This window comes from Tetrao urogallus (assembly GCF_951394365.1).
Source record: "Tetrao urogallus genome assembly, chromosome: Z".
NCBI lineage: Eukaryota > Metazoa > Chordata > Aves > Galliformes > Phasianidae > Tetrao > Tetrao urogallus.
In genome coordinates, this window is record NC_136816.1 from 41,042,168 (window position 1) to 41,065,901 (window position 23,734).

Sequence of the window (23,734 nt, forward strand, 5' to 3'; positions counted from 1 at the left end):
AGGCTGGACATTAGGAAGTATTACTTTTCAGAAAGGGTGGTCAGGCACTGGAATGGACTGCCCAGGGAGGTGGTGGAGTCACCGAGCCTGGGGGTGTTCAAGGAAAGGCTGGATGTTGTGCTGAGGGACATGGTTTAGTGGGAGCTATTGGGAATAGGTGAACGGTTGGACTGGATGATCTCTTAGGTCTTTTCCAACCTTGGTGATTCTATGATTCTATGATTCTATCTCTTCAGGAAGAGGCATGTGGATGCTGAAAAAATTTAAAGATTTTCTTCCCCTTGCAAGGACTTAACAAGGAGGGAGGGACAAAGAAGTAAAAAATGCAATTGAGAGCTTATGGATTCAACAACAAAAAATAAGAGGGGTATCTAATGGAAGCAAATATTTCCTTTAAACTTTGATGCACCCAAGCAAAGGCTTCACTGGAAAGCCTGAGTAACAGATCTTTTTTCCTGAAAAGCATATAGGTCCTTCATCTACTAAGCTGAAATTAATTTCAGTAACATTCTGTTAACTTCATGTGTTAGAAAATGAAGACTGGAAGTGAAAGATAGCATTAACTATGGTAATTGAGTGAACTCAAAAAAAAAAAGAAAAAAGAAAAAAAAAAACACCCACCAACAAATACTAAAGGTGATTCAACTCCCTAGTTGTCAAAACAAATGTATCATCTGGTAAACAACTCATAAAGGATACTTCAGTTTTCATACACATAAACATAGCACTGATATCTTCACTGATTGAATGAATTTTGCATATTGCATTGCTTTAGTATTTTACTTACATATTGTAAAAAAGCATGTAATCTATTTCATATCAGGAAATATCATGTTTTTTTTTTTCCCCTCCATCTGTCATAGACTAAAATAGACAGCTGCCTCTAAGAATGCCTGCACAGCCCTTCCTCTTGGCACTGTAATGAGACAATGGCTATTTGGACACCAGAAAATACATCATGGGCAACTGTATTTTTCTAGTGGACTAGACATTATAAATAAGGATTTTTAAAAAGCATTGGAAGTGTTTGTTTTTTTTTTTTTTTCCCCAGCACCAGGACCTATGACCCACTGTCTTCCTCAGACTGAGTTGCAGGTCTTATTTTCCTCTGAAGTTTTAAGCTGACAGAAAAAAAAAAAACAACAGCCTGTGCTTCAACATGATGTTATTACAAGAAAGCCAAACGCATGTACAGTCATTGCTGTTACAAATCCACAAAACAACCTTAAACACCGAACACACTGTACCTCCTAATACAGGATCCGGTGTTAGAGACAGCAACTTGATATACGAAGAACCCGGAACAAAAAGATCCACCTCCCTCTCTTCCTCATCTTCATTCACATCTGTCTCCTCCATTGAGTTCATTTCCATTCGTGCCTAGAAGATTAAAAATAGAAGCATCAGAACAAATCTCTGAATCCTCATTATCTTTCATGATTTCAAACATCAAAAACAGCAACTAAATACGGAAAGTTCCTATTTCATTAATTTCAATCCATTTCATTAACTGGGGCTGAAAGAATTAAAGCTTTCCTTCTACCTGAATGAAATGCAGAACTGGTCAATAAAAATCACATGAATATATAATCCATGATATCTGCAGTAATAAAATTAGTCTTGGTGCTTGCAGATTGAAACAGTATTATTAAAACTTAATTATTACTCTTTTTCTTCTCCGAGCACAGAAATAAGCCATGCTTTATACTTTATACTAAAAATGTTCTGCATATTATATTTTGATGTAATTTTCAGAATTTGAAGAACTGCAAAATATTTCCAGTGTGTTTAATGGAAATATATTTCTTTTCTGATAACTGTGAAGTAACAGTACAAGTAATACGGAACTACGTATCACCACAGAAGAGAAACGGCATTACAACAGTGGTAGGAGACTTTCCTTATTTTGTCCTGTGCTCTTCTCTGCAAACATGTTTTTCATTTGCAAGGCTTGTGCTCAACTCTTTCAACTGATTTATATACAGCAAGAATGTTTTTTTTTTTATTTTAATTCTCTGTATTTTCATAATATGCAGTTATATTTCCCAAACTGAGCCCACTCTGTAATAATGCAGGAACTAAAATCTCACAGAGGTATTCACTATATTATGAAGTACCAATGGAGTTCTGAGTCCAGTAAACTTTGCCACCTTACAATGTTTTTCTAAAAGAGAAAATAATTCACAAAGAAAATCTTATTCGTTCATTTCCTTCTACTGTTCCATTTTGTAAGGTTATTGATTCAACCGATCGGACTGAAGTTTCAGATTTTAACAGTCCTTTACATATTCAACAAGATGTCTAATAAGTGATCTCAAATACTTTCTGGCTGTGGTTTCTAATCAACAAAAAACAAAACAAACAAACAAACAAACAAACAAAATGCCATGCTGTAGAAGTATAGAACTAATGTTGGTGAAGTTTTCAGCTCAGTTCAAAACAAGCACCTATTTCTCAAATCGACTTGCCCATTTCAGGAACAAGAGCAGAAAGCATGAGTATTACTGCAGTGGATGGAAGTGTTCATGAGTGTTCTTTGGTGTAAAGACTCAGTTGCATACATTATCATAAGAGCATCTAGTGCAAATCTGGTGCCTAATGAATCATGTGCTGATTTGACCACTCAAACAAGAAAAACTACCTTCTGACTGCTTAGCTCCTACTCGCAAGTTTTCCCTCTCATAAGCCTTAGTTATGCTAATCATACCAGTATCGTTGCACTAGCAGGAATTCTCACTCTTTACTTTGAAACTCTCAGTTGTCTCATAGAGATGATGCATCACTCACAGGATAAAACTGATAACAAATACAAGTGATGTCCCTTACTACTAAAAATACAACATTGCTACCTGTTCAGGAAGATGAAGAATTGTATGTTCGTCAGAGCCAAATGATGAGAGCGATTTGTAGGCTGAAACAGCTACAATGGCATCCTAAAAAATTAGCAGGAAAAAAAATGAAAATCACAAACACAGCAAACAGCACTGATACACACCAAACATTTCCTGTACAAAAAGCCTATCCACTAACCACTGAATGCTGAAAAAGAGTAACCAACTCTTTTCTTTGAACAGTAGTGCTTTCCTGAGATATTCTCCAAATTACTTTGTACTTTATCAATAAAATGCACACTAATAAAACCAGTTATCTAGGCTTGACATCATACTGATTACTATACTACTACTGTAGGTGTAGTTTATGTAGAAATACAAGCTACGTTTAAACTAAAGTTCTTTGGTTCTACTAACTTTATGGCTATGGTAGCCCAACATTCCCAGTTACAATATCCCAGTGTACATACCCATGCAATTGGTCTGAATTAATCTCTACATTTTGTACTTACCTAAGTAATGTAAAATCTTATTTTAGACATTTTCCAAATTAGCTAGTTATCACAGTTTTGGCTTAGCCAAAGGAATTCTACTATGTCAATGCTGAAGCCTATCACAGGACTCAAATTACTTTGGTGGGTCAATCCTTTGTGGGAGCTGCAAATCTCAGGACTAGCAGCTAGCTACCATTTTTCTTGTACATCACACTGCTTCAATAACAGGTTTAAACATTCAACAACAAGAAGAAAATGCTTCCACAAAACAACTGATAACTTTTCTTGATGGAAAAGTATCAAATCTAATACCTAGTTGCTGACACCATTTATTAACACCATTACTAACATAGACATCCAGAATTAACATTTTCAGTTGTCACCTACCTTGTGTTGCGTGTTTTTCCACAGGAAGCTGAGAACTTGAGCTTTGAATTTCTATAAAAGTAGACAATGCATACATTTAATTTTTCTTTAAGCAAGAATGCAATTGAAATCAAGTTACTTCACACAGTCTGCTTTTTTAATGTGCACTGAATTAAGAAAGACAAAAGGTACTGGCCTGAACTACAAAAACAGCCTGTGAGGATTCATTAATGCAAACTAAAGCTGTGAAATGGTATGGGAATGTGTATTGTGAGGGGCTGCAATTTAATGATAGGCAAAAATATACATGTATTTGTCAAACATATACAACAATATAAAGAAAGAAGAGATTCAGTGTAGTCTGGGGTACATACCTCATATTCATTTGTATTCACTGTTAATGAGGGAACAAGAGCAAACAGTTCATTCAGTGCTTTTAAAATAAGGGGTCTTGTATCACAACTCAGCTTTGGTGACAGAGCATTCCATGTAGAATTAATACAAACAACCTGAAGGGAAAGTGGAAGGCAGCGTTAATAACAGCAATTCCAACCTGCAAGGCACAATGTTTGTTTCTAGAATTTGCTTTCTTTCTTATCACTTGTAAATATGAATTAATGTAAGTTGTATTAACAAAAAAAAAAAAAAAAAAAAAAACAAAAAAAACAGATCAAAAATTCTACAAGCATGTTAAAAATTTACTTGTATACAATAATTCTAGATGAACCCTTACCAGATAAAGCAGCTCCTCTGTAGGAAAAATAGGGCAACTGCAGCAATACAAATAAAGATGCAGATGCATAATTTGTCTTTGTACATTATAATTATTTTACTTCATTTTTTAGCTTAACAGCAAGCTGTCTATGGAATTCTAACAGCATGAAAGCAGAGAAAGCTCCAAAACAAAATGTCCTTAGTGCTCAAACACAATAAATCCTGATAAATTTGTAGAACAGAAAGGAAGAATATAAAAGTGCAGGAATCCAGAAATCATTGCAGAGAACTCAAAGTAAAATAAACAATAATACAATACTAAGACCTGTGCTAAGCAGGCCAGTTTTTAAACAGCTGATAATTAAACAAAAATGAATCAGAAATAAGAAAATGAAATAATTCTATGAGAAAATGCAGATGTCAATAATATCACACTTCCAAGCGTTACTTAAAATTGTGAAACATGTCTGAACGGACATGTGGAACGACTTTTTATTCTATGAATTATGGATTTGGAGTCTTGTCATCTGCATTCCAAGTCCTCAGAAAAATTTATCCTTTCAAATCTCACTTTGAAGTTATGTTAGGAACCAGAAAGTTATTCTCTCTTCCCTAGTCCTATTGCTAGTTGCATGGGAGAAGAAGCTGAGTCCCCCCTCACCACAATCTTCTTTGAGAGAATTATAGATAGTGATGAGGTCACCCCTGAGCTGCCTCTTCTTCAGACTAAACAATTCCAGCTCCCTCAGCTATTCCTTGTAAGACCTGTGCTCCAGCTTTGCTGCCCTTCTCTGGACATATTTCAGGGCCTCAATGTCTTTCTTGTAATGAGTGGCCCAAAACTGTTTGCAGGCAGTGAAAAAGACACCAGAACAGAATTCTTATTCAAGTTCAACACGAACTGGGAAGTGTTACAGCACAGTAAAAAGTATGCTTAGTTTTATGTATCTGCTTAACTGATCTTCAAATACATACATTTTTTAAAAATTAAATACTCATATCCAAAGTCTATATGAGATTCAGTTACCTTTGAGGAACCCGTTCCCCTTTCACTTTCAGCACTTGATATGCAACAGAAAATCTCTTTCTCTCTTTTTTGCCCTAACCAACTATGACTTCTGCAGCTTGCAGATATTACCCAGAATAAAATCAAGAACCATGCACATCCCCTCAAGATCATTGATGAAGATGTTGAACAAGACCGGACCCAGCATCAACCCCTCAGAAACACTGCAATACAGTAGTTTTAAACTACATCCAGCTTTGCAATTACATCTATATGTCAAACTCAGTCAATATAATTTGTTCTCACATAAGATTTCAGTTCATTATATTCCTCTGCTATGCTGGTTTCTTTTTGATCAATAAAACAAAGAAATATGGATTGAAGGAACAATCAGAAACCACTTCCACAAAAATGCTGGAATAGGGTTTAAAATAGTATGCTTAGCATTTTCATTCTTGAAATGGTTCTTAATACCTATTGTGTGAAACGTAACTATATTAAATAATAATGTCTATGGAACACTTGCCATTTCTGTATTGCTCTTGAACTACTGTTGTGATTGGACATGTACAGTGCGGTAATGGCTGCATTCTTTTATTGGACCACTTTCATTGTGGTAAACACTGCACTGAGTCAGGAAGCACACAAACATAAGATCGCTGCTTGGCAGTGAATAAGTAATCACATACTCCTGTAGGGTACTATTAGTTCTGTGATTGTGATAGTTCACTAACTTAGACATAGCCTACATAGTCCACAGTTTGTTTAGAGGATGATTCTCAGCACATCTGCATCACCACATCTGGATTATCACTGAAAAGGAAGAATCTTGGCTCCTAATTCAGGGGTATCATAGGATCTTGACAGTTGGGTTGAGCTGGCAAGAAGTTTTCTAGTTCAACCTCCTTTTCAAGAAGAGTCACTATGAGATCAAATACAGTTGTTCAGGATATTATCCAATGCAACTTGAAAACCTCCAAGGATGGAGACAGTAACACATTCTGATGCTCACCCATCCTCATTACTAGTAATGAATGTATTATTTTAAAATACAAATAATACAAGTGATTTCACTACAATTGATTTGATACCCTACACCAGATGAACTGTGTGAATAAAAGACAAAAGGACAGCCCAGTAAGAAGATATGACAAATGATTTACATATTTTCCATCTAATCAAAATTATGTTCCACACAGCTGCTCTTTTTCAAATTTGAAGGAAAAATGCCTGAAAGAATGTTTCTGACACAAACTATCATGCTGATTAAATTCTAAACCAACCACCTTGCCTGCTGCAGTGAAAATTCATAGTAAAACAGTAAAACTTTTCACAGGAAAAGTCAAGTAATGCGGGGAGAGAAGAATTCTATGTAGCCGTATTTGTGAAAAAAAAAAATAAAAAAAAAAAATCAACTGAGGGAAAAGTAACATTATCCACAAGCAAAACATGCAAGACACTGATAAGGTAATTTGACTTTACCTCAGCCTCACAAAGTGCCTGAAGACCCTGTAAGACAATAGCAGCAGGTGAAGCTTGATCAGGTTTTGTGCATTCATTCAACACCTGGGAAATTGCAGCCAACATATCTGCTCCATGCTGGTATGGCCTAAAGGAAAAAACACAAAGATATAGGGCAGTAGGGCAGTATTCACACATATAAACAACTGTACTCTGTACAGAAAAATTTACTAAGTATCAATTATATAAAAGTGATAACAAAAACAGACAAACTAGAATGCAAAGGAGAAAAATGGAATGAAGCAGTTGGGAATTTTAAAGGTGGAGTGATAGAGAAGTAGATCAGCAGACACAGAGTTTGCAATGAAAAACCAAGTAGATAAGCTACGGAAGTCTTTTTGTAAGAATGTTGTGTATTCTAAAAGATTACATTGATGGAATTGAGTGCACTCTCAGCAAGTTTGCAGATGACACCAAGCTGAGCAGTGCATTTGATAAATGTGAGGTAAGGGAAGCTATCCAGAAGGACCGGTACAGGCTGGAGAAGTGAGCCCAAGTGAACCGAATGAGGTTCAACAAGGCCAAGTGCAGAGAGCTGCACTTGGGCCAGGGCAGTCCCAGGTACTTATACAGACTTGGAGAAGAAGTTCCTGAGAGCAGCCCTGTGGAGAAGGACTTGGGGGTCCCGGTGGACCAGAAGCTGGACGTGTGTGCTTGCAGCCCAGAAGGCCAACTGTGTTCTGGGCTGCATTAAAAAAGGGGTGGCCAGCAGGGAGACGGAGATATTGTCCCCCTCTACTCAGCTCTTGTGAGGCCCCATCTGGAGGACTGCGTCCAGGCCTGGGGCCCCAGCACAAGAAAGACATGGAGCTCTTGGAGCGGGTCCAAAGGAGGGCCACTAAGATGGTCAGAGGGTTGGAGCACCTCTTTTATGAAGAAAGGTGGGAACTGGGACTGTTTGACTTAGAAAAGGTAAGGCTCCAAGGAGACCTCACTGTGACCTTCCAATACTTGAAGGGAGAGTATAAACAGGAGGGGGAATGGTTGTTTACGAGAGTGGATAGTGATAGCACAAAGGGGAATGGTTTTAAAGTGAGACAGGGGAGTTTTAGGTTAGATATTAGGAGGAAGTTTTTCACACAGAGGTGGTGACGCACTGGAACAGGTTGCCCAAGGAGGTTGTGGATGCCCCATCCCTGGAGACGTTCTGGAGGCCAGGCTGGATGTGGCTCTGGGCAGCATGGTCTGCTGGTTGGTGACCCTGCACATAGCAGGGGGGTTGAAACTAAGTGATCATTGTGGTCCTTTTCAACCCAAGCCATTTTATAATTCTATAATTAATTACTGTGTTACACAGCCAGTACTAGATCTGAATAAAGACCCATAATTTGTGTGTGATGAAAAAAATACTTTTAGAAAAGTATTTAATCTTTCTTTGAATAGATCAAAAGACATAGATATTTCTTCCAGTGGTGCATTACTCTTTTTTAAAATTTGGAGTTGGTATGCTTTAGGTTTCTGTTCTGGATCAGTTGCAGGACCCTTGTTTTGTTTATAATGAAGATAGGTCTTTTCCACTAACTTTAAAATTACTTATACATCCTTTTAAATCCATGATATGTAAGTAATTGAGATTAACAGTGCGTGCGTCGGTGTCTTGTACAACTACAAAAATACTAGCCATAGCATTAGCCATAATTAGTCAAACAGATTAGCTAGAAATAATTATGCAGCTTATCTGAAAAAGTTTTCCCATACAAAGACATAAGATTGATAACAAACTCTTCTACTTACCTCTGTTTACAAATATCTCTTATACAGGCAGCTTTAGCAATTACTTTTTCCCATTGAGCATCCTTGTCAACTGACAAAGAGGGTACATCAGATGTTGCCAAGAACTTCTGTAATTCTGGGTAAATTCGATCCTAAAAGTAATTTAACATAAAAATTATCTTGGTGACAAGATTTTTGATTGCTACCAGTTTTACTTGATTTCTAAATTCTACTTTTACTGCATACCACAGTTTGCTTTTCTCCATCAGAGTTCAATGCAGTAATGAGATCTTAGTAACTTTTGCAGATGCTATCTTTATTGCTGATTCATAAACAAAGAAGCAAGTTACTGCCTTTTTATTAAAGTCTTGTTGTTACCATGTTATGTTAAACAGAAACCCACCTCTCAAAAATCATAATTTTCTTCTTGTTGAAATGAAAAGTAGCTTTCCTGAATTATGCATAACTGAAATTTTCACTAAAACATAATCAATAAAGGCACCACATTCACCATTTAAATTATATTGCTGAAAATGAGATTATTAGTGGAAGCAATGCTCCAAAACAAATTTCCTTTCCTGGTTAGAAGAAATGAAGTTTACAAATTGCAGTTATACCCAGAGACACCGCAAGAATTTTCTAACCTGTCTTTCCCACAAAGATGTCATCAGACGCAGAGTAACAGCTCTAAGCTTTGGTGTGCTCCCCAGCATGTGTATGGATCGTAAAATCTGAGCTACACAAACCTGTAAGAGATTTTGTTAACCAAAAGTTACTGGGTTGTTTTTTTTTTTTTTAATGTCCAAGAAGGTTCACAAATCTACAAATCATTATTTGGACCAACTATCACAGTTATGTAACTGTCCAACAGCAATGGCAGAAAGAGGCTGGAAACCAATGAATTAAAGAACATCTTTTTAGGCTATCTAAAAACAATAACGATATGCTACAGACAAAAAAGCATACCATACTTTTCACCTTACTCAAACGGCATGTTCCATCCAAAATATTACAAAGTAATGCCTATGCTTGCAAGTCAGTTATTATTTTAAGCAAGCTATGGATTTCTCAGCCTAAATCACTTTTTTTTTTTTTGGTAAATAAATGATTGCTTATTGATGCAGTTTTCATTTGACTAAAAGAACTTTCATTCTGACCTTGTGTACACCAAGTGAAGGCAAAGTATACAATATATCCCTGTAAAGTGCAGGCTCCAAAGGTCTTCCCAATATAAATATCAGAACAGGGATAAGACTTGGGACCTACAATAAAACAAAAGAAGAAAGTAACTTCAGAATTAGGCTGCCAACTGGTAATTGTCTTACATACAAGAGAATGACTTTGTAAGACTATATTAAGAACTCCCACCTTTCTGCATTATTTTGCTTTCTGGTAATAATAAAAACAAAGAAAAATTTCACAGTTTAATTTTTTATTTCTTGTAACTTATTTCTTCTATGTAATCATCTTAGAAGTACACTGTTATGTATGTTCAGCTGTAACTAATGCAATAATCTAGAATGCTAATGAATGTCTCACATTTGCAAGAAAAACAGGTAAAAACGAATGCCATTATGATCTGGATCCAAATATGTACAATGACCTTCATCCTCAGATCCAGGAGAATATTTTTAAAGACTCTCATAATTAGCAAATATTAATTGGCTCAAAGTTGGAAAAGGGAATTACAGAAATATTAGTAATATCTGTAAGCCCTAACTTATCAATTTGTTACGTGAATCTTCTTAACGTGTAAATTTCTAGAGGAATCCCTTAATCACCATGCAATATTATTTGAACGTACCATATCACAAAGAAATACAAATGCTGCAGGTTTCATTACAGCATATACTGTAGTGATGCCATACCATGTTCTCTTTTGGAAGTGTAATGATTATTTACACAAACCAATCTATGAAGAATTCATTCCATACGGGAAATTAAAATTCAACAGAAAACTCAGCTACTTTAAACTGCATGTTTACAGCTATTCATATGTCCTCTACTTCTTGAATTTGAGAGTATTAATAGCAAGAAGTTTCCCATTTCCTCTTAAATTTCCACAGTAAATTCACCCTCATGTAAAAAAAAAGTGGTTCAATTAAGTTTTGTCTTACACATCACAACATTTGTTACATTTATGAAAACAATAGATTGCAAATCTGCACAGATGCTTTCATAACAATTTAGGCTAGAACTGTATGTTTCAAAATCCAATGTATTCTGAATTATTTTCAGAATGAAATTCATTACTGAATGATTAAAGTAATTTTCAGGGTTTCTTAGATAATTAAGTGGATAATACTTGTTATCTCCCCTTATGTATCTTACAGTACATACCAATACATGTATAAGAGGCAGTAGCAGAGAATAGCATCTCTGAATATGCAAAACTGTAAGAGACAGATTGACCTTTTTAGCTCAAGCATCTCTAATTTCCAGTAGGGTTTTCTGTTTTTGTTTACTCTCCCTAAAACCTGAATCTATAACAAACATCTTTATTACTTTATAGTTAATGGTAAAACAGATGGCCTCAAAAAACACTGTCACCCAAAGGATGTGATTTTATACTGTACTCTGCAGTAGTTTGCCTCAGCATAAATGTTTCTAACCAGCATTCTTAAGCAACATTCTCATGGTTAACTTAATATCCTTGCCTCAGCAGACCACAGCAGCCAAAGGCATTGGTAGGCACGGATAAATTTATTTCCAAACTACTATTAACACTGGAGTGACACCAGCTACCAAACAATTCAAGGCAGATGATGAGACAGATAAAATTCTTTTCATTTAAGTGACCGTACACCTAATTTTCACCTGAACAGCTGCTGGCTTTTTGCAAGTTTCTCAGAAATCAATTTGCCTTTCTCTGACCAAAAAACTATCTCATTTAGAATAAACAGACAGAAAAATGGGCAAAGGTATAAAGAGAAGTAACAAACTTCTGAGAATAACACACTCTCTGAGAAGCAACATATATCACAGCTCTTTGATTCTCTCATATAACAAGTAAATATCCTCTAAATCCCTGCTTTCAGTTCTATTACACTGGTTTACATCACAGTAGTTAAAGGAGTCACTCCACAGTATACCCACCAGCACCACTCTGGAACAACACTTTAAATGACTTAAGCTGAGGACCTAGTTCTTCCCTCTTCCATAGTTTTCCAAAGTATCATTTATTTCTCTGTTCATAGTAAGCCCATTATCTTTTCATTCAATTTTATTCACAACACATTTCAACAGCTAATTCAGGCACAAGTACTAAGTGGGATCCCTGTGTCCACTGACTCTGGAGACTATCCTGTATTTATACTCCTACATGTGCTTTAATCAGAATATTCCTCCAAGTTTAAATGCCCCTGAGAAGCCCAGTCATTATCCAAAGCTGTTACAGTACTTAATAAATACTTCATCATAAGTAGTTTATGTTATGACAATATTTTTAGAAATACAATGGTGTAGGAATTAATTCACTCCAAGTCCATCAGCATGCGGCAGAGTTTAATTAATTCTAGCCTCAGTCAAAATCTAGTAAGGTTTGCCTTAATACAGACAAACAGAAAACTGAACTTTCATTCAAAACACAGAATTTCATTAATTGCCTTCTACTCGCATTCTATTTCCAAAGTAATCATTTGTTTAGCTGTATTTCCTCAGCTGACTGATGTGAAAAGGGCAGCAGCACTGCCTAAGAGAAAAGGATGTTCATTAAAACACAGGAAAAAAATTAAAACTGACTAATAAATTGATTAGAATATGAAGTATAGTAAGACCTGAAAATCACTCAGTATCCTCAAATCAAGAATCCATTGAGGCTAAGTCAAATCTTATGAAAAGAGAATTTTTATGCAAAAAAAAAAACTGGAAAAAAAAATTGAAGTTAGAAGTATGGTAGACATACGTGCATTTATTTCTGGGCACTTGTTGTAACTTTAGCATTAAGGAAAAAATAATTAATCCACTGATTTACTGTTACTTAAATCTTTAGCTAAAACCCTGCTGATGCACAAATGGTGAACATTACATACCTCTAAGTGAGGCAACCGGTAACACTAATGGCAGAAACCTCCACCATTATTTTAAGTCACCAAATTATTAGAGAGATTCATTGCATGCTCTTTCACTGAGGTACAGTCTTCCACACTGCTTTTGCACCATGTGTGAATAGGGAAGAACAGTTTTCTGAAAACATTACACAGAATATTTGGCATGCATCTTTACGGCTGGAATACACTCAACTCCAAGGAATACATTCAACTCCAAGAGCTCTATTGTTCCTTTAAACAATATTCATGTCTGATTAATGCTGTCAGTGGTTTGTGCTGTGCTCTACAAAGACTGTATCAGTAATAAAGCTATCAGATGTCATTATAACACTTAAACTCCTTACCTAAGTTCTGTCCTATCGTCTTCTTACCACTGCTGCCAGAAGCAGATTCTTACCATGCTCCACTGCATCTTTAGTTAGTTCTCTATCCAAAAGACTATTTCCTGCACTTTTCTCAGCAGCAGCAGTCTATGCATGTGGCAATCAGACTGAATGACATGCAAAATAAATGACATTGAAAAGAAATAATATTCTTAATTTTACTTAAAAACCATTTAAGGTCAGTCTGACCAAGCCTATCCTACCTCAGCTGTGACAACAACTTCATTTCAGATCACATTATCTTTATGGTTAAGAAATTTATTCTACACTAAGTTCAATACACAGAATCCTTGGGGAATGATTAAACACTTAAAGCTAAAAAAGCCAGATACATATATCCTTTAATTCTCTGTCCTTCAAGTGTGCTCCTTCTGAAGTTATGTTCACATTACAAGATCAGGAGAAAAACAGAATTGCTCTTCCCTCTCTCATGCAACGGATAAACAACGCTGGGACTACTCTCAGTGCTATATTTATACAAAATCTTCATCAAAAGCTAAATAGCTCCAAAAAGCCAGTACAACAATTCACTAGCTCTCAGCACTTAGGAAACAGCTGTGGAGGCAGAGAGACACGATGCCTGTCAGCAATGCCTCCTGCACTTACTGCTCCTGGAGGATGCAGCCGTTGGGTCCAGCTGCTCCTTAGCAATCTGACAAAGGATTTCGAGACTCTGGGGTTTGTTATTAATAATAATTAGCATCTCAAAAATCATGCCTATGTATGCCAACAGCCTCTATCTTCACTCACTTACATATGAGATAAAATACTCTCATTTGTTAACAGGACTATGACTGTTTGGTGATCTGAATTTTTAAAAATTATCTTCTTTTTCTTTTTATAGGACAATTTTTCTTCAAAAAATGGGGATAGAAGACAACAATTCTTCTCCCTTTCAGTTCCTTCACACTTTCTTGCATTCAATGGAAGGGGAACTATCCCTTATACAGCCCTTCTGTCAATAGAACAAAAATACTCCAGAAAATAGTAAACAATGCTCTGTCCAAGATTTTTTCAAATATATCAGTAATGCTATCTCCATTTTACATACTAAAAACAGAGTATCACTTATTAACTCATACCTCACATACTTTGGCTTAACTCCTATCTTGGAGGCAGTTTTGAGTCAATTTTGACATTAAGAGAGCATTACAGGCAACTCAGAAAAAGTGAACCAAAAAGGCACAAATTATGTCACTGCAAAGTATTCCATGTTTTATTTCTGGAACATGTAGGGCTGAACTTTAGTAAGGAGGCAGCACCAGTTGAGTTCTCCAGCAGGCAAGACAGTGCAGTGATTAGGTTTTCATCAGCATTCAGCACACTGGTATTTCTTGCTCCAGGTCACAGGACAAAAATATGGTACAATACAAACACCTGTAAAACTGGTTCATTCATTTCAGTGCACAACTGAAGATAAATTTTTAATAATAAAGGCTGTAAAAATATCCTTCTCAAAAAACAGAAGCACTTTTTAAGAAGATGCATGCTAGGTTTTGAAACATTACGTGCACTCCACCAGGATCTTAATCAGTCAGCTCTGACAATGAAGAATCTATCCATAAGATCAGACTACAACACAATATTTCCCTAACAGATGCTGTCTGAAGATAACATAATCAGACTTCCAACAATATGGCCAGGTACTGCACGAGCAAGCCCAAACCATTTCAACACATTCTTAAACACGGTCTCCTTCTGAATAAAAATGTAAATGAAATAATGCATCATTAGATTGACTTTCCTACATTGTTTCATTCCAGTCATTGAAAGACCATGAAGAATAAACACCCTTTAGAATGTCATTAATAATCTTAATCAAACTTGTGTTACTATTCACACCAGTAAACTGTCAGTGAGAAGATTTAATTTCTTCTCCTGAAGTGCAGTGAGTAAGCACATACTGTAATTTTGTTGTTTTTGCACAAGAAAATTCATCTGATTATATATTAAGTATTTAATAAACAGCATGTGTCAGTGCAGCCTTTGCAGTGATTTAGTTTAAAACAATCTAAAAGCGAACATACTACTTTTAATTCACCAAGCTTTTAAAAAGATTTTTGGACTTTCTTCCAGTATTTCAGAGCATGACTCCAAAATGAATCAGCTAGAAACAGATTTAATACAACTGCTCATCATAATCACAGAATCACCTGGGTTGAAAAGGACTACAATGATCATCTAGTTTCAACCCCCCTGCCATAACCAGTCGCCAACCACCAGATCAGGCTGCCCAGAATCTCATCATGCATCACAAAAAGGATTTCACGCCACTACTTAGTGAGGAAGGAGGAGATACATATACAAATGTCCTCTGTAGACTTCATAGAAAGAAAAAGGTAAAACAGAAACAAGGCATAGCTGGAATAATGTCTGTAAAAGAAGTTATATACTATTTTTAAGCCTAGATCTGTTTCTGAAATGCTACATTATTTTATTCCTAAGATTATGGACTCCATATAAAAACAATATCCAGTAGGGAAATGGAGATTCTGTTTGTGAACCCTGCTATGTAGCAGTGAACCCGTTCGCGAAAACAACGGATAAGGTTCTAAATACACATTTTCCTTTTCTGAGTCCATTTTGTCTTGAAACACAATTTTTCTAATTTTGCAATCACTTCTGGCTTTTCCATTCAGTATTCATAGCTATCAACACTAATCATCTAAGCCACAAAACAGAATATCACTAGCAGCAGTATTACAGATTACACTGACCACTTAAAAAAGATAAAAACCACCAACAAGAAAAGCAACACACAGTTATTTTTATATTATGACCCTCTCTGTGATGCCTTTGCACTTTTATATATCCCACTGTAGTGCAGGAGGTATTCCACAGGTTGTCTGCAAAGCTCACACTTCTTTTATTCTGTCCTGCAAATACTTCATTTACCTTCTGCAATCTTAAACTCTGAGGTCTGTTTGTCTAAGTTTTTTTGATCATGAATTAAAGATGTGGAATTCATAGTATATCTGTATTTACTTGACTAGCCCTTCTTTACATTTCATGTTTGCACTGAAACTGGATGCTCAAGTGTTAATACCAAATGAACAGATTCAAGTTAATAAAGGTGGCTGTTTAACTTTGATTAACAGCTTATCTCTTCATCTTACTTCTTACCTCTGACTCTCCTGCTATTCAGAATGGCCAAATTACTATGCTTCATGTTACCTTTCACAGTATCCCTTGGCAAGTGCCCAAGAAAAGGAAAACTCAAAACTCTTCACTATTTTGTTGTGATTAGCTTTTCTCTTAATACTAAAGCATTCTAAGCACTCTTCTACCACTTACTTTCCCCATTCCTTACAAACCATCATTTATTTATACGGATGGAATAAAATAGAAAGAAATATAGCAGTTCCTGAAGCACTCTTCTGCCATGTACTGACAGTTGTCACCACACAGTCCTTGCATTTTCCTTTATCAGAATATCAATTATTCCTTCTATGCATGAGTTTAGCTGTCTCCCATTAAATACTTCAACTGTGAGAAAAATTCCTCCTGTCTTAGGAGACCGCTACACCTACAAGAAACAACATAACCTTTTCATTGCAGTGCAGTATAGCAGTAACTCTGTGGACTCATTGAGCAAAAACAGAACTAAAATAACTTTGTCAGGGTCATGACAGATACCAGGTAATCCCAAATTGAACTAAGCCAGACCATAGCTTCCGCTTTTAAAAGCATTAAGATCCTTTAAAACATTATATATATACATATACACACATATATGTATACATATATTTAGAATGTGGTATTGCTGCAGATAGTGCTAACTCCAGAAAGTGCAGCCAAGGAGACCCAAATATTAGTAAGGACTAAGAAGGGAAACACCTTCTCTCTGACTTACCAAATATTTTCCAGCAAAGCAGCAGCTATATTGCTAATTATTCTGATTGCTTTATATAGTACTACTAAAAAAAATCTGAAAACTTAACCTATTTTTCAGTAAGGTATTTCTAAGACCAGAGCTCATCACTTGCAGTCCCTGACAACAAATGAAATGTGACGTGGTTAGAGGCAATCAACAAACGATGGCTTAAGTTTTGCATTTTAAACAATTTCTAATTCATATGGACTTCTGATGATTATTAAGGAAACAAAAAAATATGATGAAGTTTCAACTATCCCTTATAATTGCATCTGGGCAGAAGTTGTTTTCTCCATTGCCAGGAAGGACTTTTTCACCACTATGAAAGGCCTCTTAGTTCTGATGTAGACACATCACCACAGCTTGAAAGAATCACAGAATCCTGAGAGTTGGAAAAAACCTTTAAAGGTCATCCAACCCAATCCCCCTGCAGTGAACAGGGACATCCACAGCCCAATCAGATTGGTCAGAGCCTGGTCCAGCCTTGCTTTGACTACCTCCAGGAACAAGGCATCCACTTTATCACTGGGCAACTTGTTCCAGTGCCTCACTGCCTTCACTGTAAAAGTCTTTTTCCTTATACCCAATCTAAATCTCCACTCTTTTAGTTTGAAACCATATACCCTTCCCTACCACAGCGTATCCTGTTAAAGAGCCTGTCCACTTCTTTCTCAGAGAGCCCCCTGTAGATATTGAAAGTCTGCTTTCAGGTCTTCCTGGGGTCTTCTCCAGACTGAACAGCCCCAGCTCTGTCAGCTTGTCCTCATAGGGGAAGCCTTCCATCCCTTGGATCATTTTTGCGGCCCTTCTTTGGACATGCCCCAACAGGTCCAACAGGTCGCCCCTGTGCTGAGAACTCCAGGTAAAGTCTCACTAGTGCAGAGCAGAGGGGCAGGGTCTCCTCCCTTAAATCTGCTGACCACACTTCTTTTGATGTGACCCGGGATACAGATGGCTTTCAGGGCTGTGAGGGCATGGTGCTGGCTCATGTCCAGCTTGCCATCCACCAGTACCTTGCAAGTCCTTCTCAGCAGGCTTGCACTCTATTCTTACATCCCCTCACTTATACTGACTGTGGGGGTTGCCACTACCCACGTGGCAACTTTGCACTTGTATTTGTTGAATCCCATGAAGTTCCACTTGAGGACACTTCTTGAGTCTGAATGGCTGAAGTGAAAGAAGGCTAAGAAGGCAAGACTTCATTGCTCTCTAAAATGACCTGAAAGGAGTTATCAGAAAGGAGGGTCAATCTCTTTTCTTAGATGGCAAGAGATAAAATGTGAGGAAACAGCTTCAAGATGCATCAGGGAAGTTCAGAAATTGGATGTTAGGAGAATAATCACAGAGAAGGTTGTCAAGCACTAGAACAGGCTGCTCAGGGAAGCAGTGGAGCACCCCTCCCTGGAGGTATTTCACAGTTGTGTGGATATGACATGAAGGGATGTAGTTTAGTGATGGGACTTGGTAGAGGTCAAGTTCATGGTTAGACTCAGTACAGAAGTTTTTTTCCAACCTAAATGATTCTATGGTCCTGTTCCATAGTCCATACTGGAGTACAGTGAAAGGTCACAAATATGATTAAGAAACTGGAATATCCTTCACACACAGAAAGGCTGAGAAAGCTTGGACAAGTAGTAGCCTAGGGAACTAAGGGCTGAAAGCAGATGATATCAATGTACATGAATTCCTGAAAGAAGGATGCAATGAAAATGGAGCGAGGTCTATTTTAATGGTGCACAATGACAGGACAAGAAGCAACAGGCACAAACTGAAATGCAGGATGCTCTGTCTGAACAACAAGAAACAGTTTTTTTTCCCTGCGAGGCTAACTGAGCACTGATACAGGTTGCCTAGAGAAGTTGTGAAGATTCCATGCATTTGAATACTCAAATGACATACTGACACAGCCGTGGGCAAGCTGTACTGCGTGACTCTGCTTGAAGAGGTTTGTTGGACCAGATGATGTCCAGGGTCCCTTCTGACCTCAAGCATTCTGTGATTCTGTAATCTACAAAGGCTTCTTATAGCTGTGAACTGGATGACTCAGATAAAACTACATCCTCCAGAAAACTAACCTGCACTTCTAAGGACATAATTTAAACTTGCCACCACAGAAAATCCATTCTTAATATTCTAACTTACAACTTGCAAAGCCACCTGTTAAGTCCTGAGGATTTCTACTTGATTGAAAATAATTAAGCAACAACTCAGTGAATAAGCTTGACACCATCCTCATTCAGAAAATACTGGCATGCTATTCTACCTAGTGACCAGAAGCAACACTACTGTCCTTTGGGAAACTGTACTCTTTGAATAAGTTACTTGGAATTTTACCACTTTAAAAAACTCCATGCATATTTCTTCCTGTCATAGACAGAGCCTTTGTGATCCAGTATGTCTTGCTACAAGTTTTTAAATAATATGTAGAATTGGTATTTTCATTTAAATAGAGAGGCAAAAAAAAACCCAAACAAAAACCTATGACAAATTAAAAGGAAGTCAATCATTACACAGAACAGCAAAAACGAGCTTCAGGTATGTGCTGTCTGCGAAAAAAATCTTTTGTTCTAAGAACAATGCTATAAAATACTGATGTGCTTGTGTCCTTTGTAATTACCCCTTTTTTTTTTTCTTGTTTTTTAATTATTCTGTTTTATGTTACTGAGCTGTCCTCTGGAATGAAAAAGTACAGTACAGTACAACAGAAGGATTTTACATCTGTACTTTTATAGAAAGATTCCATCCCTATGAAAGAAAGTAGCAATCGTTATAAGAAAGAATCATGAAATGGAGAAAGGAAGGGAGGAAGGGAGGAAGAAAGGAAGGAAGGAAGAAGGGAAGAAAGAAGGGAAAGAGAGAGGGAGAGAAGGAAGGAGGGAGGGAAAAACAAAGGGGAAAAAAACCCCAAAACAATAAACAACTTCATTTAGTATGTTTCTGCCTGGTACTTAACTTTGAGGAGTGAGGCCTACCTTGCAGCAAGCGTCTTATATCCACTTCAGACCTGTAACCCAGGGCAGCTCTTCTACACATGATTTAAGGAGTATACCAAGCACACAAACAAATATTTCAAAAATAAAACTATCTAAGAGCTAGGTCCCATTCCTATTTTGAATTGGAAGCATTAATTATGCAGTCTTGCAGGTTTCTTGAAGAGTTCAGCAAATATCAATACTGAGATTCAGGCTTTGTACAACAGTATTTTGAATCTGCATCCATCTTTATATTCACTAAGATGAAATACTACCTTGCTAGCATTAGTTTAATAACAGCAGTATGTACAGGACAAAACAGGAACTCCAAAATACAATAAAATGAAGGAAGCTAAACATCTCCCTAATTAACTCACATACTACACTTGTATACTAAAACAGCGGATTAGCCAATAACCCTTTTCAATATAATGGATGGCTACTTATGGTTGGAAGTGTCACAACTGTGTTGGAGTTACTAGTATGCAATTTTAACTTTACCTCTTGCTAATACGCTGCATCCATTATTTACTTTCAAACAAAAAAGAAAAGTCAATGCTATAGCTACAGACACCACAACAAAACATTTTAGAACATAAACCTACATAAACCTTCCTTTTTAATTAGTCCCTTTAAATGATCGTGTCTGTTTCTCCAAGCTGCAGAAGGAAATGCCATGAGTTGAACGTATTTGGAGGTTACTCACTACTCGGAAACCCAGCTACACTGCAGAACAATACATCCAAAGGCTTTTAGTTGGTTTAGCTAGGATTTAAATACAATTTATTTATTTTTTTCTCCCCACCACAGTGGTGATCTTACAGCTCATGTAAATAAATACGTTCCACACATTCTTCTATTCCCACATAATGCTTACAGTTCTGGTGAGTAATTCCACAGCAAAAGCCTGCAATTTTTTCCAGACTGAAAACCAGACCTTTTAATCTGTTAGTATGTGTCTGTATTGGAGCCAAAATTACTTTTCAAATAGGATCTAATAATAATAATAATAAAAAAAAAACATAAAATCCTTAGCCTTTAAAGTTACTGAATTTCAAGGGTCATGACACAAAAAACTATTAATTAACTTGTAAGCCCTGAAATAAGATAATTAGTGCCCACCAAGATTAATTACAACACAGAAGTAGTATAATGCTATAAATTTGATACAAGTTAAAAAATGCAAAAAAGTTCAAACAATGGTAGAAAAAAAAATGAAGAAATCACATGCTCCCAAATCTGTTTCAATGCTGTTGCAGATGAAACACACCCATACAAGAAAACAACAAAATGAAGGAGAGCTTGACAGAGAATTTACAAGGCATACTTAAGAAAGCTATCAGTGAGCAACGCAAAGAAGGTGAAGCTTCAAGTTAAAGGCATCAAGTTAAAAAGACATCTCCAGCTTAGGAATTACAGGTATTTCCAAAAGCACTGCATAGTCATTCTGTTTTAGCACAGCAGTTCAGTAGATGTTCAATAGCAAGCACATCCCAGACCTGCAGTTCTTGGTGCCTTAAGGCATTAAGTGCATACTCATAAGCTGTAATTTTTTTGCAACTTTTGTGCTACAGAAGTATGAAAGCTATTTGAAAAAGAAAGCAATTAGAAAACTTAAGCAAATAAAACTTGTCCTTATGATATATCTGACACTCAAAACATCACTTCTCCCTTGCCCACATTTTTTTTTTTCATTTTACAAGATGATTATTTCTGTTTGGTGATTTCTAATCTACCTATTTATCTACACTAAAAAGCCATATGTCTGCATTTACCTAAGTTATGCACAAACATAAGCATACTGCATAAATCTGACTAGGATTCAATAGTGAATGAGACTAAGACTGTACTGACTACGTAATACAACAAACATCACAAGTGACTTGGTGGTCCTCCTGTAACTTATAGGATGAAGATCCTTCAAAAGCCAGAAACACTTCAGTAGACTTTCTTCAACTTGTTGGTGTCTTATTCCATCCTTATGAGGTAATACCACTAAGCAAAGCAGTTTTTTTTCCTTACCCTGAAAACAGGAAAACACCCTAACACGGAGGCATAATGCACAGGTTACTGCACACAGCAAAAAATTCTACAAGTTGAAAAGCCAGACAAAGACTAGGAGTGGTCTGGTGAGCTGTGTGTGTCAAGTACACAATGTGAACGTACATATATTAAGTGCATGGCTGAAGATACACATGTATATGTATGTGTATTGCCAGGGCAGTGTGCTTGGTTGGAAGGCAGTCTGTATCAGCAACTATAATTGAGCTGCAGCCACACGGGCTGTTATGTCCAGATGCCAGCAACTGGGGAGATGGATTCAGAGGTCAGCTGTGTGTGCCTGAGAGTCTGAGCCCTGCTGCTGGAAATAGACACACTACACATACATACACAATGTGCATGTATTCCTTATTAGCTGACAGCCAATGTGCTCAGCAGGAAAGGGGAGCAAAATAAAGCCACTAGTGCTGCTGAAGTTCATGAGAGTGCACAGTGTGTCTGCATTACATACATACAGCTACAGATACGTGATGTACACACGTGCCTTCTGTGTGTAGCTACTAGGAGTGCATGCTCAATTTCATGACCGGTTGGACCTGAGAGCAGGAAGCTGTGGCAGACTTGAACCTCTTGAGATTGGGAATCCACCCCAATTCCTGTAAGAAAATACAATAATACTAAGTTTTTACCTGAGAACAATCAGCTTTGGCTACCTCTGTAGTAGTCTGTAGTACATCACGAAGACAGTCTCCCTTTTCTTGGATCAATAGATAAGCAAGTAGCAGAAAAATGTGGGTAGGGACTTGAGTTGTAACAGGCAGCAATGACCTCACTGAAGATAACCAGTCAGTAACTGCTGACTTTTCTTTCATGAGCTCTACAATCTTCCAAGTAGTGTATAATGAACAATAAGAGCTGGTTATGGGGAATAGGAGTTCACAGGACATCTGAAAACAAATGAAACATACAATTTTCAAATGAACAAGTAAAACATCACAAAAGAGCAAAGAAAAAATAGTAAGTTATTCAGTTCTATCATCTGAAACAAATCTGTTACTGAGGATCCCAATGCAATAAGTGTAATTAATAAGTCACAATACATTTCTTTACAATCCTTTACATTAATTCTTGAATTTAGGATGATTGAATGCGTTACTACTCTACTCACGAATTTCCCCTTTATTTGGAATCCATCACTCCTGTTTCTGTAGGTAACTGCAATGCTGTGTCCTCATGAAAACGTACACAATAAAACTGGAGTACATTAAAAGCTTATGTTCCTCACCATTACACGTACGTTATATAAATATATTTTAAGGAAATTCTCATGCTTTTCACTGCACTCACTAAAAAACCATACTTTATGTTAATCTTACTCTGCACTTATTTTTGCTGTAACTGTTTCATTTCTCAGAATTCATGTTCTACAGTTGTCATCATGGGAGATTAAGTTTAGAAGAAGAAAAGCAGTAAAACACAAGTGAGAATTTCTCCTGACTCGGGCTATTTAATTTACTTGTATGTATATATAAAGACATATATATACATATAGTACACACATTAAAAAAGGCTATTTATATAGAGAAATATATGTATGTTATATATTAAATTGCATATATAAAATGATAAATATAAAGCTCCTGCAGAATAATCTGTCTTAATTATATAGAATGCACGTGTTCAAAGTTCTTCAGTAAAGAAATCCAAGACAAAGCATCTTTTTCCTTATAATTCTGCTTCCTTAGAAAACACAAAGTTTTCAGAAATCTTGATTATTATCAAGACAATAACTGGCATGTAGTAATTAGAT

The 23,734-nt window shown here is 36.6% G+C and overlaps 1 protein-coding gene across 1 annotated transcript in view; it reads right to left on the reverse strand.

Annotated features, from left to right (window-relative positions):
- FOCAD (focadhesin) overlaps positions 1-23,734 on the reverse strand; it is a gene marked incomplete at both ends in the record, with an annotated part of 91,915 nt that overhangs the window by 46,057 nt on the left and 22,124 nt on the right. The window contains 9 exons of the mRNA XM_079548912.1: positions 1,248-1,380; positions 2,850-2,933; positions 3,713-3,763; positions 4,066-4,200; positions 6,894-7,020; positions 8,667-8,797; positions 9,290-9,391; positions 9,803-9,907; positions 22,614-22,871. Of these exons, the coding sequence (XP_079405038.1) occupies positions 1,248-1,380; positions 2,850-2,933; positions 3,713-3,763; positions 4,066-4,200; positions 6,894-7,020; positions 8,667-8,797; positions 9,290-9,391; positions 9,803-9,907; positions 22,614-22,871 (1,126 nt within the window). The remainder of the gene's footprint in view (positions 1-1,247; positions 1,381-2,849; positions 2,934-3,712; positions 3,764-4,065; positions 4,201-6,893; positions 7,021-8,666; positions 8,798-9,289; positions 9,392-9,802; positions 9,908-22,613; positions 22,872-23,734) is intronic.